This window comes from Ixodes scapularis, unplaced genomic scaffold (genome assembly GCF_016920785.2).
Source record: "Ixodes scapularis isolate PalLabHiFi unplaced genomic scaffold, ASM1692078v2 PGA_scaffold1__304_contigs__length_218370807, whole genome shotgun sequence".
Taxonomy (NCBI): Eukaryota; Metazoa; Arthropoda; class Arachnida; order Ixodida; family Ixodidae; genus Ixodes; species Ixodes scapularis.
This window is the reverse complement of record NW_024609846.1, coordinates 81,139,837-81,155,269: the sequence shown is the minus strand read 5'-3', so window position 1 is coordinate 81,155,269 and position 15,433 is coordinate 81,139,837. Positions and strand designations below refer to the sequence as shown.

The 15,433-nt window shown below is 46.8% G+C and overlaps 1 protein-coding gene across 1 annotated transcript in view; it reads right to left on the bottom strand.

Moving 5' to 3' along the window:
• The window catches only part of LOC120847383 (deoxynucleoside triphosphate triphosphohydrolase SAMHD1), a 37,488-nt gene that overhangs the window by 2,415 nt on the left and 19,640 nt on the right, over positions 1-15,433 (bottom strand). The window contains exons 8-11 of the mRNA XM_040219122.2: positions 13,267-13,358; positions 12,068-12,118; positions 10,838-11,105; positions 5,732-5,812 (exon numbers count right to left, since the gene is read on the bottom strand). Of these exons, the coding sequence (XP_040075056.1) occupies positions 5,732-5,812; positions 10,838-11,105; positions 12,068-12,118; positions 13,267-13,358 (492 nt within the window). The remainder of the gene's footprint in view (positions 1-5,731; positions 5,813-10,837; positions 11,106-12,067; positions 12,119-13,266; positions 13,359-15,433) is intronic.

Here is a 15,433-nt window from a genome sequence, read left to right as displayed (position 1 = left end):
ATAATAATAAACAAAATTTTAGAGCTTACTGAGCTAACCAACATGCTATGTCTAGTCTGTAGCTTCTCCGAGTACACCGGTGCAAAGTGGTGAAGCTTGATGCGGAGGTGCCTGGGTGGTCATTGCTGGGAGCTCTGATGATGACTTAGTTGGTGCTGTCGGTGGGGGAGTTCCACCGAGGGTGACTAAGGATGCTGCGAAATAAATGTTCGTAGGAATTCCAGTTCTTTAAAATTACGGTACCTATGCAGAATTGGTGGTACCTACCCTGGACAAGGCGAATTTTTCCGGCGACCACCAGTCGCCGAGAGGGCGCGAGATAAAATGACGAAAGTCTATTTAATTTTGCGTAAATGTTCTCCACCCTGAGGACTTGCCCTAAAATCATTATATTGAGTCGTACTGGAATAAGCATTATCCTCATCAGCAAGTACAGGGGTCGATCTATGCTCGACTATCTACGCTAATGGCCTGGTTATGTGGGCTCCGACAACTGTCATTTGGCCGATGGCAGTTAGCGGCCTCTGTGATTAGACAACCAGACAGATGGTGCTATGCAGTCCTTTTGCTCCTAACTGAAACCAAAATTAAATTATGTCCAGTGCTGCGTGTGCAATCCAAATATTTACTAAGTAGATTGACCACAGACGGATGTCCGGGTTGGAGCATGAAAACGAGTATTGGAAGGTTACATGTGAATGCAGGAAAAAGGTTGCTACGACATGGGAAGCAGAAACCACAGGACCAGCAGGGTTGGACACGGCTGTCCACTGCAACCACTGCTTTCAGCCATGTGGCTGAAATAGAAAGGATCCCTGTAGAACTAGTCCGAAAAATTGACAACTGCAAGTAATAAGATCAAAATTTTCATTGGAGGTATATGTTAGTGGTGCACGTTACATTGTGAACTTGCAAAAGCGCGGCTTCCCTGTAGAAGACAAGAATGCTCTTGATGTTTTTAAAGACTGACTCTTACGGAGATGACCGGCTTTGGTCTGGCGTGCAAGTAGAGCTTCACCTTTTTGCAACGGTGCGCATGTTGACCTTCACCGTTTCGCACCGGCATAGAAGGAGCAGCGGCTGATGTGGAGGAGTGTCTGGGTTAGCTAATGGGTTATGGGAATTTCGCTCAGTCTTATTCGTTGACATACTTTCGTAGCAGATATACATATACTATACATATATTGCCACGCACATCGCTGAGTGAGCGCATACGTGGCCGAATGGTTACCGTGCCTGGCTGTCGCGCGGAAGATCTGGGTTCGACTCCAGGCAGCGGAATGTTCTTTTATTTATTCTTTCTACTTGGCATTTTGTCTGATACAAATCTTCAAGGCCGAATGTTCCAGATACCCACACGGCTACAAAAAGGTGCTCCCCGTGGCAAGCTGCAGTCAGTCTCGCCCCAGCATTTGATCCTGCTATTTCGCCGACTTAGACGCCTGCGACACTTTGTTGTCATCTTCTGTTCCCTTTTTGTCAGGGGGATCAATGGATCAATGGTTGAGTGGGCTAGTGCACACCAGCTCTGAGCACGTAGAGCAAAAGGTCGCGCTGCAAAACCCCTGCCCGTTTCGATCCATCGTACCAACGTGCTGTCGTGCATCACTACTGCGTGGTGCACTTTAAAAACCCCAGGCTAGCGGTTGTACTGCACTGGCTAAATTGCTTATCAACAGCGAGTGACTCGTCGCAACTTCGAAATTGTTGACCAACTACACGCTGTATAAATATGTACACAACCCCCAATTAATTCCTTTTTTGTTGTGGGCACAAGTTCGCCCCATTAAACATTTTAGTTTCCTCGGTTATTCTATGTTTCATCACCTCGTCATTCGTGACAATATATATATACATGTATATAATATGTTTATACCGTAAAATCTTGTAAGGGCTCCCTCCCGAGGGATCGCCCAACATGTTTTTCTGGTTAAACACCCGTAACATAAAAATTCCCAAACATCGGCCACCCCACAATTCCCACCAGACATCACGCGATTCTGACGGGAACCACATCAACCGAGAGATCTGCAGTACTGGTACGTGTGACAAGAGAGTTAACTGTGGGTTCCCGCGTTTTTGTCTGCGATCCGCGCTCGCACAATGTTGGTTCCTGAGACAAGCGAGTTCCTAGCAACTCCCCACTTTTTTTGTCTGCGATCTGCACACGATATTGGTTCCCATGGCTGTTTAAAGTTTGTAGCCGGTTTCAGAGCGTTTATCACACCTTAAAACACGAATCGAATTTGCTCCATCTGCATTTGCGGTATCCTTTCCTGTGACACAGGAGTTGGTGGCGCATTCCCGTGTGTCATTGCGTTTCGAAACGCGAACTTGCCCTGTTCGCAATCTGCAGTATCAATTACCGCGTCACATGGTTTGTAGTGGGTGCCCCTGTGTTTATCATTAGTTTTTGATAAAGCTTTGCTGTCTCAGGTTTTTCATAATTTTAATTTATCTCTTCATTTTGGATGGGCACCCTTATGGGATTTTACAGTATAGATATATATTGCCACGCTCGTCGGTGAGCGATTGCGCACGTGGCCGAGTGGTTACCGTGCTTGACTGTCGCGCAGAAAGTCTGGGTTCGATTCCAGTCAGTGGAATGCCCTTTTATTTGCTCTTTCATTGCGTTCTCGTGAGTTCGAGAACATTCTCGTGAGTTCGAGAACATTCTCGTCAGATCAAGTTACGAATGTTCCAGTCGCCGAACAATCTAGGCCGATTGTTCCAGAACCCAACGCGCGTACATAAGGGACTCCGCGTGCTGATCTGCAGTCAGTTTCGCTCCAGCGTTCGACTCTGCTGCTACGCCGACTTCGACGCCCGCGACGCTCCGTCATTATCTTTTGTACCCTTTTATTTTTGGCACAAGTTCGCCACATTAAACGTTTATTTCTTTCTGTTTATTTTTTGTTTATTGGTCACCACCCGTGAAAATAATCTGTAAAATCCCATAAGGGTGCCCATCCAAAGTGAAGAGATAAATTAAAATTATGAATAACCTGAGACAGCAAGGCTTAATATATATATATATATACAGGGTGTTTCAGAGAACGCAGGCCAAATCGCTCCTGCGAAAACTACTCATCGCAACAAAAAAAGGCTTGTGACGTTTTGGTCCTGGGCCAGGGGCCCTTTTAGGAAAATTATTAAAGTCCGGCATAATTAAGTTAATTATTTTTGCGTAATTAACTTTTCTTAATATTGTATTTAAGGGCATGGTGTAAATTAGAAAATTGCTCAGCATTATCGAAAAACACTAAATCGACAAATTGCAGAACGATAGGAGGCACGCGAAGCATTTTTGCGGTTTTCTGAAAAACTGCACAAAATCTACGTGTTTTTAAGTTTCGGTTTGCTATCGGAGCACATCTCAGCCTCGGCGGCACCGCGCCCCATGGGGAGATAGTGCAACCAGCCTCTGCTGCGCTGTCATCGCGCGACGCAGCAGAGGCTGGTTGCACTACCTCTCCACGGGGCGCGGTGCCGCCGGGGCTGAGATGCGCTCCGATAGCAAACCGAAACTTAAAAACACATAGATTTTGTGCAGTTTTTCAGAAAGCCGTAAAATGCTTCGCGTGCCTTCTATCGTTCTGCAATTTGTTGATTTAGTGTTTTTCGATAATGCTGAGCAATTTCACGAATGATGAGGTGACGAAACAAAAAATAACTGAGAAAAATGAAACGTTTAATGGGGTGAACTTGTGCCCAAAACCAAGAAAGAACTAGAGGACAACAACAGAGCGTCGCGGGCGTCGAAGTCGGCATAACGGCAGAGTCGAACGCTGGGGCGAGACTGACTGCACTCGCCATGCGGAACTCCCTAAAGTACCGTCGTGGTTTTCTGGAACATTCGGCGTAGAACTTTCGGTGCGTAGAACATTCGGAACTCGATCAGACGAGAATGTTCTCAAACTTACGGGAACGCCCAGTAGAAAGAATAAATAAAAGGACAGTCCGCTGACTGCAATCGCTCCCAAACCTTCCGCGTGACAGTCAAGCACGGTAACCACTTTCCATGCATGCGCTCGCTCGCCGACGCACGTGGCAATATCGCACTCGGGTATTTCGAATTATTGTTTATATCAAACAGTCCAGACATCCCCTTGAAAATCACATGTAATAGTATGGGAGCATCGTTTTTTGTATCCAATCCCCATGGCGGGGGACACTCAATATAGCGAACGAAGCCCGCCGCTTTTCCCGCAATCCCATTGTGCCCCAATTGTGCAGGTGGTGAGCACATCGCTCTAGTTGAGTGGCTGGCACGCCGCCAAGCCAGCATACAAGCACGGGGAATACGCAGCGGGGGAAAAAAAAAGACAAGGGCAACCTTAAAAAAAAAAAAAAGAAGGTGGAGGATGGCAAAAGCAAGGGGGAAGGGCACGAGTGGGCCTAGGGGCAAAGAGTGCCCGCTGTTGGAGGGGTAGCGTGCGCTCTTTCCCCGAACAATGCTGTCGCTGCACGACTCCTTAGCCCCAAAATAAGCAAAAAAAAATGTCTCCAGCAAGTTGAGTGTGTCGACAACAATGGTTGAGCAATCACACTTTGAATGCCTTATCTTTGTTTATGTTTTTCTTTTGCAATTTTTGCTTTGCCAGTTTTTTTTTTCTTGTTTTTTTTTTTTTTTTGCTGCCTGAATTTAGTGAGCTTTCTTTTTTGTTGCATGCCTAACTTTGTTCTATAAATGAAGATCTTTTTTTTTTTTTTTTTTTTATGTGGCTTGCTTTTATTATTTTTTAAAATTATTTTCGTGTTTTGTCGCTTGTGCTGTGTAGAGGTCGTGGCCAGGTGCACGCGAGCTACGCTCTGCTATATTTAGCGGCTCTTAGGTCCTCTATTCAGTAAGGTCCTGTTTGTCGTGGAGCTTAAGTTAACATATTTTTGTATATCAAATCGATATATCGAACTAGTACAATGCCCTTTGAATTCAATATATCTGGGTATGACTGTATATAGGTACTTAATTTTAGGTAGCAGTTAAAAAATAAAGCAGTTTACAACTCCCTGTAACGCCGAATTGGAGTAGAGCTCTTGAGGAGGAGGAGGGAAGAATACTGAGGAAAGGGTATATTCCTCCTCCCTCGTGATCCTGCCTGCTACTCCTGAAGGAAAGGGCTCCGGTTCGAAGCCGGCCGAGGGACAAGAGATCAGAGTCTTTTAAAATCATTTTTCGAAGTAATGAAAATTCGGATTCGTCCCCCCTGCTCATCCTCACTGCTCCCCTCCTTTCTCCTCCTCCCCTCACGGGGGTCACATGACCCCCGGACCTGGGGGAGTCACGTGACTCGGGGGGGGGTCACGTGACCTGGGAAGTCACATGACCTGGGGGGGGGGGGGGGGGTCAAGTGACCAGGGGGTGGGGCCACGTGACCTCACGGTTACGCCGACGGCGATGCCGCTCAAGCCGGAAACAGGCGCCTAAAAGCTGCGCTATAAAAATACAACCTCATTTTGATTAAATATGGTAGTTCCCCCAAAGGTGTGAAAGTTTGTTTAACAAATTGTGCGAGAGTTGCTTCCTGTCTCAATCTATAGTTTCCAAACGTGATAGCGGTGGTTTACTGCAGTCCTTTTTTCTTGCTTCTCTTTTTTACTGCAGTACTCTGAAACACATTGAAGTTCTACTGTGCATATATTTCTTGTCATCCTATCAATCGCCTATTCTACAGCATAATACCAGGAAGATGATACTTCAGCAGAGTTTGCACATTGTCCAAGGGCTTACCGTTATGACAAATTCCTGCCGCTTTGGACAGTGAGCCAGGTGGGCTGGCAGTCTGCTCAGCAGCCAGTCAAGGACTTTCTCCTGCAAATGAACCACATTCTTCCATTGGGCAAGCCTATGAATTCCTGTAGTTATTTCAGAAGTGAGATATATGCGCGAATAAATCGCAAACAATTCTACAAAGCCTGCTGGTCAAGTTAGAGTCGCCAACCGACTTTTCGGACACGCCCGATTATTCGGACGTTTTTGCCAAACCGTCACTCACAGCATAAAGTTAATGTATAACATTGACCGAAATTTTGGTCGCCATAAAGCTTATTCCTCTATATTTCGGACATGGTTCGTGTGATTTCCTTTATTTACAGTCACAAGTCGCCACTATTTTGGTTGTTTTGATTTTGTCCTCTAGCCTCAATACCACGTCCTATACGCAATAAACGAGCTGGTTTAAAGCTATAGACGGGTTTTCCCAGTTCCGCTATAGCTAACATGGCTGCCGTCTGCCCATTCTTATGGCTCTTCCAGTTCTTGTCGTGGTTCGTGTTTTTCGAGTGCAACCACGAGAAAAGTGGCCGTCTGCCGTTCTCGTGGTCATTGAGCGCAAAGGTTTCTAGACGATAGGCTTAGTATTTAAAGGGCAACTCCGCTTCATTTTCGATATTTAGAAAACTATGTAGCCCTCTTCAGTATCATATAGGAAGACCCCATGTCAAATATTATGATCTAATTCCGTTTATATATTTAATAAACCGGCCAGCAAACCCTCAAGCGAGCCAAGTCGCCGAAATCTGCCAACTCTAGCGTGCGGCGCGAGGCGCAATCATCAGCGCAGTCAATACCACGGAGTTGGAGCGGCCAACGTTGAGCCACTATGTCAGAGGCATGTATACGTCATTCTCACGTTTTGTTTGTTTTTGCTTCTCAGGGCGAAATTGAACGATGACGTCATGAGTTTCTCCTCCCAGTGTTGGCTGACCGGGCGTTCACGTGATCACCGTAACACGGATGCGCTAATTTGCGCTGCCCTGCGCGCTTATCGGTCTGTTTCTCCGCTCCCCTTCTCCTCTTTCGTCTTCTCCCCTTCCCCCTCTCCCCCGGGCCATCACCGTCCACGCCATGCCAAAGCGACCTGCTGGTATCGAAAAAAAAAAAAAAGACCTGCCCGCGTCGCGTGTCCTGTTTCTCGCTCCCTCCCGAACGTCACAAGACCACGTGGTTCGACGTGACGTGGCCATGACTCTGACGGCCCGAGACCAATGTTGCCTGACGCAACCGAAGTTTCGGCTTCGGTATCAGCTGATTTTTAAATTAGGATTACACAAATACTATTCCACATTTCGCCAATCCGAAGACGTAGAGTTGTTTAGTAGTGCTTTGTGAATTTGAATCACATATAAGCCTATATTTTTTGGAATTGAGCGGAGTTGCCCTCTAAGCGAGCTTGGCGGACGAAACGTTGTCTCTCAATAGTACCAAATGGCACCAAGTTACACTTTGCTGTTTGTGCCAACGAAGGTGCCGACAAAGCGCAGCACCATGATCAAACAGATCTCCCTTAGCTTTGATAGAAACTTATACCGCTGGATAGAAAATTACCTCTCTGGGAGAGAGCAGTGTGTCATTATAAATGGTGCAAGCTCAGACTTTGTTAATCTGAATTCTTGCGTGCTGCAAGGGTCAGTGCTGGGAGCTCTTTTATTTCTTGTGTTTATTAATGGCATATGATCGACCGTTAAATCGTCCATAAAGCTGTTTCCGGACGATTGTGCTCTGTAAAGCAGGGTTGACAGTGTTAGTGATTTGGCTTTTTTACAGTTGGATCTGGATAGTGTATCGGATTTGTGCAGGATTTGGGAGTTGGGCTTGAATGTGGATAAGCGTGTGCAAGTCGTTTTTGGGAGGAAACTTAACCCTGTCCTATCATGTTATTTTAGTGATCATCATAAATAACACTGATGTTAAATATTTGGGAATTACCTTGTCAAGCACACTTTTTTTTGCTAGAAAGGCCAGCCAAACTTTAAATTTTCTTATTAGAAATTTACGCGGTGCTCCACAGAAATCAAGGGGGACAGCCTACTGCTGTTTCGTTAGACCAACACTAGAGTATGCATGTGTTTTGTGGGATCCGCACCAAAAATACCGTGCACATAAGTTAAAGAAACTTCAAAACCGTGCAGCGAGATTTGTAACCGGAAGTTATAGTAGAAACAATAGCGTTACAGAGATTAAAAATGTACTTGGTTGGGAAACTTTATTGTTAAGACACAAAGATTTTCGATTGAGGTTCCTACTCACAATTTTTAACGATTCGACAGGTATCGATAGAAGCAAATACATGGAGTTATCTAACTATATTTCAAATCGTGTGGATTATTCCAGAAAGATAAGGGGAATTTGCAGTAGTACAAATTATAAGAAGTTTTAATTTGTTCCACACACAATAGCTCAGTGGAACCTGTTACCCGAGTCTCTTTTTTAATTAATGATGACGTGGGACAATTTTCCTCAGGAAATGGTCTAGATTTTTAATGCTGTTACTTATTTTTATTGTTTATGTATTCTCTTTCTTGACAGCTGAGGCTGTACAGTAGGATCGTGATAATTCTAACTCGGATATTTCATACTTCCGGTTAATTCAAACAGATTTGAAAATTTTGGTTGTCCCGTTATGTTTTTAATGTACTTATAAGCCGCTTAATTCGAACGGCGTTTTCGCATTCAACTTTTTTGTTCTCGCGGCCCCGTTGAGTGCGCTTCTTTCCGAGCACCGGTGCACCACAGAGAAGCGATACCCGCAAAGCTTGCTTTCGCAAGTGTTGCTTCTCTGCAGTACACCGGTGCTCTGAAAGAAGCGCACTCAACGGCGCTCAAGCGGGCATACATTAGCGTTAAATGGCGTTCACATTATGTGCTTCAAGACTAGCAATGATGACCAAGACGACATCGAGGATGAGGAATAGCTCACTGGCATCATGCTTTCTGACTTTAAGAATATAATGTGAACGCCGAGCTGGCGGAATATGCTAGTCTTGACGACGATGTGTGTTTGTCGTGATGACTCATTAGAGGACATAGTACAGGAAGTAATGCCAGCACAGTGCAGCAGTGAGAGTGAAGATGACGATGAAGAAAGGGATGACCCACTACCAACTGTCACAGCCGCAGAGGCCTTTGAGCACATCGCTCAGCTCCGGAAGTTTCTGTCTGCAAAGGAAGAGTCCCGTAAGGAGCTACTTGCATTGGCTGGTATTGAAAATTTTGTAATGAGATCTCATGTGCTATGATTAAACAGTCCACAATCGACAAATTTTTTGCCAGATGAATAAACTCAACATTACAGTTCTTTCACCAATGTGTTATACCTGTACTTGCTCATAATTAGGCCTATGTAGAGGAAACTGGCAAAAATCTGCTTTGTATGTGTAGGTATCCATGAAACAAATCATAATGTTGTCTAGTATCATATTTGGATGAATTCCCGATTAATCAAACTTCTGATAATTCAAACTAAAATCTGCGACTTCCTGGAGTTTGAATTAATAAGTCTACTGTATATTCAAGTGTTCCGTTTTTTAGTTCTTTATTGAGCGTCCATGGCCTGTACTAGCTATAATGCCGAACTTTCAGTGCTGCAGGTTTGCTTTTGTAAATAAATAAACAAAAAAGTGAAAAGTGAACAATATAAGGCGGAAGTTGCACGAAGAGTTAAATTTGACATCAAGCAAGTGGAAAGTGGCCAATACGCAGCAGAATATGCGTGCAAATTTGATATTTTGGCTGAGATTGATTTTTCGGATCGCTTGATTTGTCGGACCATTTTGGGGTCCCCTCCTAGTCCGAAAAATCAGTCCGCGACAGTACCGACTCCTAAAATGATAAAGTCAGAAGCGCTTGTAGTGCAGCTTTAATTCAAGAAAAAACAGTAAAGCATCTTTATGCTGCTGCATTTGAACTGAGTGGCAAAAAAAATGAAAGCCGTTTACAACTCCCTGTAACGCCGAATTAGAGCGCAGCTCTTGAGGAGGAGGAGGGAAGGGTACTGGGGGGTGGGTCAAGTGACCTCGGGCGCGGGGGGTCACGTGACCTTGTGGGAGTCACGTGACCTTGGGGCGTCACGTGACGTCGCGGGGGTCACGTGACCTGGGGCCACGTGACGATACCGATGACGTCATCAGTAGCGTCACTGATGACGCCATCAGTGATGATGATGACGATGCGGATGCCGGTGACGTCATCAGTGACGTCACTAATGACGTCATCAGTGATGATGACGATGACGATGCGGATGCCGGTGACATCATCAGTGACGTCACTGATGACGTCATCAGTGGCTATGACGTCAACGGGGGGTCACGTGACCTCGGGGGTATCCCCAGGTCACGTGACCCCAGGGGGGGTCACTTGACCTGGGTAACCATCGTGACCCTCGTGAGGGTAACCCTAGTAACCCTTGTGAGGGCAACTCTCGTGACCCTCGTGACCCTCGTGAGGGTAACTCTCGTGACCCTCGTAAGGGTAACTCTCATAACCCTCGTGAGGGTAACCCTCGTGAAGGTTACCCTCACGAGGGTTACTAACCCTCGTAACCCTCGTGAGGGTTACGAGGGTAAGTAACCCTCGTGAGGGTAACTCTCATAACCCTCGTGACCCTCGTGAGGGTAGCCCTCGTGAAGGTTACCCTCACGAGGGTTACTAACCCTCGTAACCCTCAAAAGGGTTACCTTCACGAGGGTTACCCTCACGAGGGTTAGTAACCCTCGTAACCCTCGTGAGGGTTACAAGGGTAAGTAACCCTCGTGAGGGTAACCCTCGTGAAGGTAACCCTTTTGAGGGTAACTAACCCTCGTAACCCTCGTGAGGGTTACGAGGGTAAGTAACCCTCGTGGCCCTCGTGATCCTCGTGAGGGTAACCCTCATGAGATTAACCCTCGTAACCCTCACGAGGGTTACGAGGGTTGCGGTTACGCCGACGCCGACGCCGACGCCGACGGCGACGCCGCTCAAGCCGGGAACGGGCCCCTAAGAGCTGCGCTCTAAAACATGCCATCGAGGCCAGCTCCAGCGGGCCTACAAAAGGAAAGGCCCGAGGTCAAGGTGGCTCACCTGAGAGTCCAGGGTGCCCCGGAGGAAGGGCAGGCGCCCCAAGTGCCGGTAGAGAGCGTCCGGCCGGTGGGAGCGGGCCTCCAGGGCGTCCCAGAGCATCTGCGCCTGCACCACCTGCGGGTGGCCGCCGGCATTCCTGCGCAACATCAGCTGGACCCAGGAGTCGCTCAGGGCCACAAACGCCTCCAGCCAAGCGTCGGCCGAGGGGCTGTCGTTGTGGCAATCCCGGCCAACCTCGTGCGTTGTCTGCCACAGGCGCAGGGGACGGCTGCAAGCGCGACAGGAGTTTCGTCTCGTTCGCCTTTTACCCCCCTTAGAACAAAGCTCACGATAATTGAGCCCTCCGAGGAACCAGATAATTTTACGGCAATAGCCGATATGCGCTTTTCTCCCGACTTGAAACAATGCAGTTGCTGTTGCAGGTGTAGGGAAGCCCCCAAAACCCGCAGCGCTTTCCTCCGAATTGAATCTCGGGTTCGCCGATTGCGAAGCGAGCGCGGTACCGTGGAGCCATGCCAGTTGCTTCAATGCACTGCCTAATAAACCGCACGTGTTGGGGACAGCTGCAAATACAATCCTCACGCGGCGCCCACTAGATGACTGCAGTCACGTCAACGTCGCACTGCGCCACCCGAGTCTCGTGCCCATCCGTTAGCTTCTGTGTATATAAAATAAATGAGCGTGTCACTCTCTGAGCAAGCATTGGCGACGGTTCCTCCATGTAAGGTGCAAGACACGTAAGAATACATTAGAGTTCGGTAAGGCGCCATAGCTGTCGCTTCGACTGTACTGTAAATTCACAAAAGGCTGCTCATTCTTTTTTTTTTATGGGATACTATTGTTTTCCCATTTCAATCGTTGATGGGCAGCACAATTTGGTCTCGGATTGCTGCCGCCACCTGCCCATTTCTTTGCCAAGAAGAATTCCATGGCCAATGATAAGGGTGCAGAGTATTGTAACGAGACACTGGATACAAATGGTCAAAAGGTTCCTCTTCGAGTTCTTTGCAATATGTTTCATCTTTCCTGGCAAGTGTTGTGCTGACTGCAAGGGCAGTGCCCTAGTTTTCGGGCTGCTGCAGTCGTGGTGTACATAGATGCCAAACATCTGCATGGTTTGTCCACCAAAATATCCTTTTCTTTTTTTTTGACACAAGAGCTTGGCGATATCTTTATTTATCTCTGGTTGGAAATTATGTAATGAATTAAAATAACAAAAAAAGGGCTCACCCATCCAGGCCGGTCACCTTTTCATCTGCCAGCAGCAAGGCATCACAGACCCTGTAAAGGAGCTTAGTTATTAAAGCGTCCCCACACGCAGCATGAACCAGGAAGTGTGTCGGAACTGCGTAAACCAGATTGTCAAAGGGTCATGCTCTACATTTTATTGCAGAAATAGGTGAGGCATCTTGTGTGTCAATATTTCAAAGAACAAACATACCCGAGTAAAAGTAACAAGATAAAAAAATGACCGCATCTCCACGTGGTGAATGATGTTGATTGGGGCAAAGCTCTGGTGGTGCTTGTCTGCGTAGACACTGAGCCACAGCATGCCGAGCCTTTCGTTCGTTTTCATCCATGTCAGAGAAGAATGTGTGGTATGGAACGTGGTTATATACGCACTTGAGCATTTGACTGCAGCACCCTTTCGTCTATAAACATTGAGCCAATGCATGCACAGTTTAACGAGATTATATACGTATTTGACCGCAGCGCCCTCTCCTGTATAGACGTTGAGCGGCTAGTACATGCAACGTTTTATCTATGACATCCCCAGCTCTTGAATTGCTACCACATCTCAGAGCCCCCTACTTGTACCGCAGTCGTGGCCGAGTGGTTAAGGCGATGGACTAGAAATCCATTGGGGTCTCCCCGCACAGGTTCGACTGCGCAAACTTTTTTTTTTTTTGCTTTACACGAGCACGTGAGCTTACGAGCACGAGCACCAGCACCAGCAAGATCGATGTGAGCACGGACGCCGGACGGACAAGGCTAGACCCTAAGGAGCTTCGCCCCTAAAACAGCTTTTTCCCATCTGCACATGTCCCTCCACAAATGAGATGCGTCCGATCAGAGCAAAAGCTGACAGATGGCAGCAGCAGCCCTGTCGCAATTTTTTCCTCATAGACTGCTCCTCGGTCAAAAAGTTTGGAGACCCCTGGTGTAGATAGTGATACATACGGCATAGACTTTCCCTGATAAAAGGCTGACATTAATAACTACACAGAGGTTCAAAGCTTAGATCCAACTTTAACCGCAACAAGACGAACAAAGCACATGCATCCGAGTGGAAGATAGGCTATACTGCTATGACGACGTAGTTGCTTCGTGAATGGCTGCGCCTCCCTGCCACGCTCTTCTGCTGGGATCAGTATTCGCAGCCATACGGTGGCAGCCCGAAAGCAATGTAAACTGTAAAGACTACTCGCATGGTGTCGTAGACCTTGACCAGGCGGTGCTGGTAGACGTTGCTGTGCAGGAGGCTCCGAGTGCGAAACATGTCATACACTGTGTTCAGCTCCTGCATGAAGGCTGGCCTTCAGTCGACATTTTGGCAAAACAAAGAGGAACGACAAACAAATTTAGTGAGAAGCTTGACCTTTGCAACTACAGGCCGCCCATAAAAAGAAACAACTTTATATCATTTTTTTCAATTGCAAAATACACTAGTATGCATTGCCAAATGCTTTGTGTATTTCCAATGTAGGGCTAGTAGTCTAGACCAGATGCCATTCATTAGGGTTACTGTTTTTCAAATGTTTTTTTCTGATAAAATTTGGAGAATATTTTTCAGAGTATATTGTTTTTTATTTCAAATATGGTGTTTACAGGAGATTTCTGTTTTTTTTTCCCTGGTGAATTTTAGTTTTTATTAGGCTATAAGTTTGTCACATTCCTAGATCACTGTGCTTTCCTAAGATTTATACGAGAACACATATAAAACTACAGCAAGCCATTTTAAATATGAGCAAAATTTATAAAAAATGTAAAGTCTATGGGTTATGAGATCCACTTTCGTAAACAGATTGTCTCCTATGTTCGTGTCAGAGGCCCTAATTGCAAAATGTGCGCTCAAAACCGGAATAGTGGCTAACACTGTCATAGCCATTGATCAGCTTCCGTCATGACCCAGAAATGCAGTATAACATCTAACTGTTGTCCCGAACAGATGCCGACGACACACTCAAAGGAATTAGAAAAATGAGACTGTGGTGGCCTTGGCCTCTCCTCAGGGCCGCTAAAAGTCTGTCCAAACAGGACACTTTAGAAATCGTGAGGCGACACAACTCCGACATAAGACGTGTAGCGGTCTGCTTCCGTCCGGTATTTTTGCCGGGGAGGAAGTTTCCTCCGTCAAAGTTCGCTTGTGTCCGATCACGGAAGCTTTGAGCGTGCTCATCACATGTGCCCGGACAGCCCCTCACACGCTTTATTGGCTGCCGGTCAAACGCTCAAGGCCTTTGCTTCCCGAAAACGGAAAACGAAAGGGCTGTGTTTGAAATCTTATCCAAATAGATCTGAGTTACACCAGCGGTTGTATCACATGATAACACATGGTAGAGCGACACTGGGCGCGGGTAGGTTTTCAAACTCCAAAGTGCAAAACCCTTATCCTGGAGTCACGGTCAAGAATACGAGGACCAGGCAGAACAGATTGACAGCATAGGCAGATGGCATGTGACAACAAGTCTGACGAGTACCGAGGTCACCAGAAAGCAGAGAAAAGCCGTGATGTTTGCTTGGTGGTGTTCAAACAGACATCCGACTGCCGGACTTCAACCGTTTCAACTTCCACGACTTTTGACGGCGTTGTCACCTCACAATTTCTGAAGTGTCCCGTTTGGACAGCTTTAACCCGACACTCTACCAAGACTAATTTGAAACGCCGAAATCTATTGTCACAATCTCACCTATCTGGGCTTAATTTATTAAAGTCGAAACTGACTAACATTTTACCTGTGCACGTTTCTTGGATTTATCCGAAGGCACACACGTACCGAGCAAATGCTCGAGTGGTGATTCCTCGGTGTACAACTCTCGCTACGGCCGGCTACGCAGTCTGCAACAGCTAGAGTATGGGGCGGAACCCGTCTCAAACGGGTGCGTTTAGCGTCCCATTCTGCCCAGATGCATCGAAGGTGGTCCCAATGTAAGGAGTGCAAGTTTGTCTGCCTATTTTGCAGGGGTTGTGGTGATGTCAGAACGCTGAGCTCTGAATGGCTCTAATTGAAGAATAGTGGGTAAACCTCAAGGCAGCTTGCTTTGAGGTCTACTCACTATTCTTCAATCAGAGCCATTCAGCGCTCGGTGTTCTGACGTCACCACAACCCCTGCAAAAGAAGCAGACGAAATCGCGCTCTGCATAGCAACAAATACATCCCAAAAGCCAAAGTGTCACGCTGTCGGATGTCTTGATCTTGGTGGCTTGGTGTAGAAGTTCCGGAAAAAAAAGCACGAGCAAACGCGAGTGTCGCTCTCGTGGTGCCGTTCAAACTCCCGGCCGCCAGAGCTTCCGTGGACTGATGAGCTGGAGAGCGAGCTCCAGCGTAACCGGCATCTGCCACATCCACCACCGCTGCTGCGACAGCACCGAAA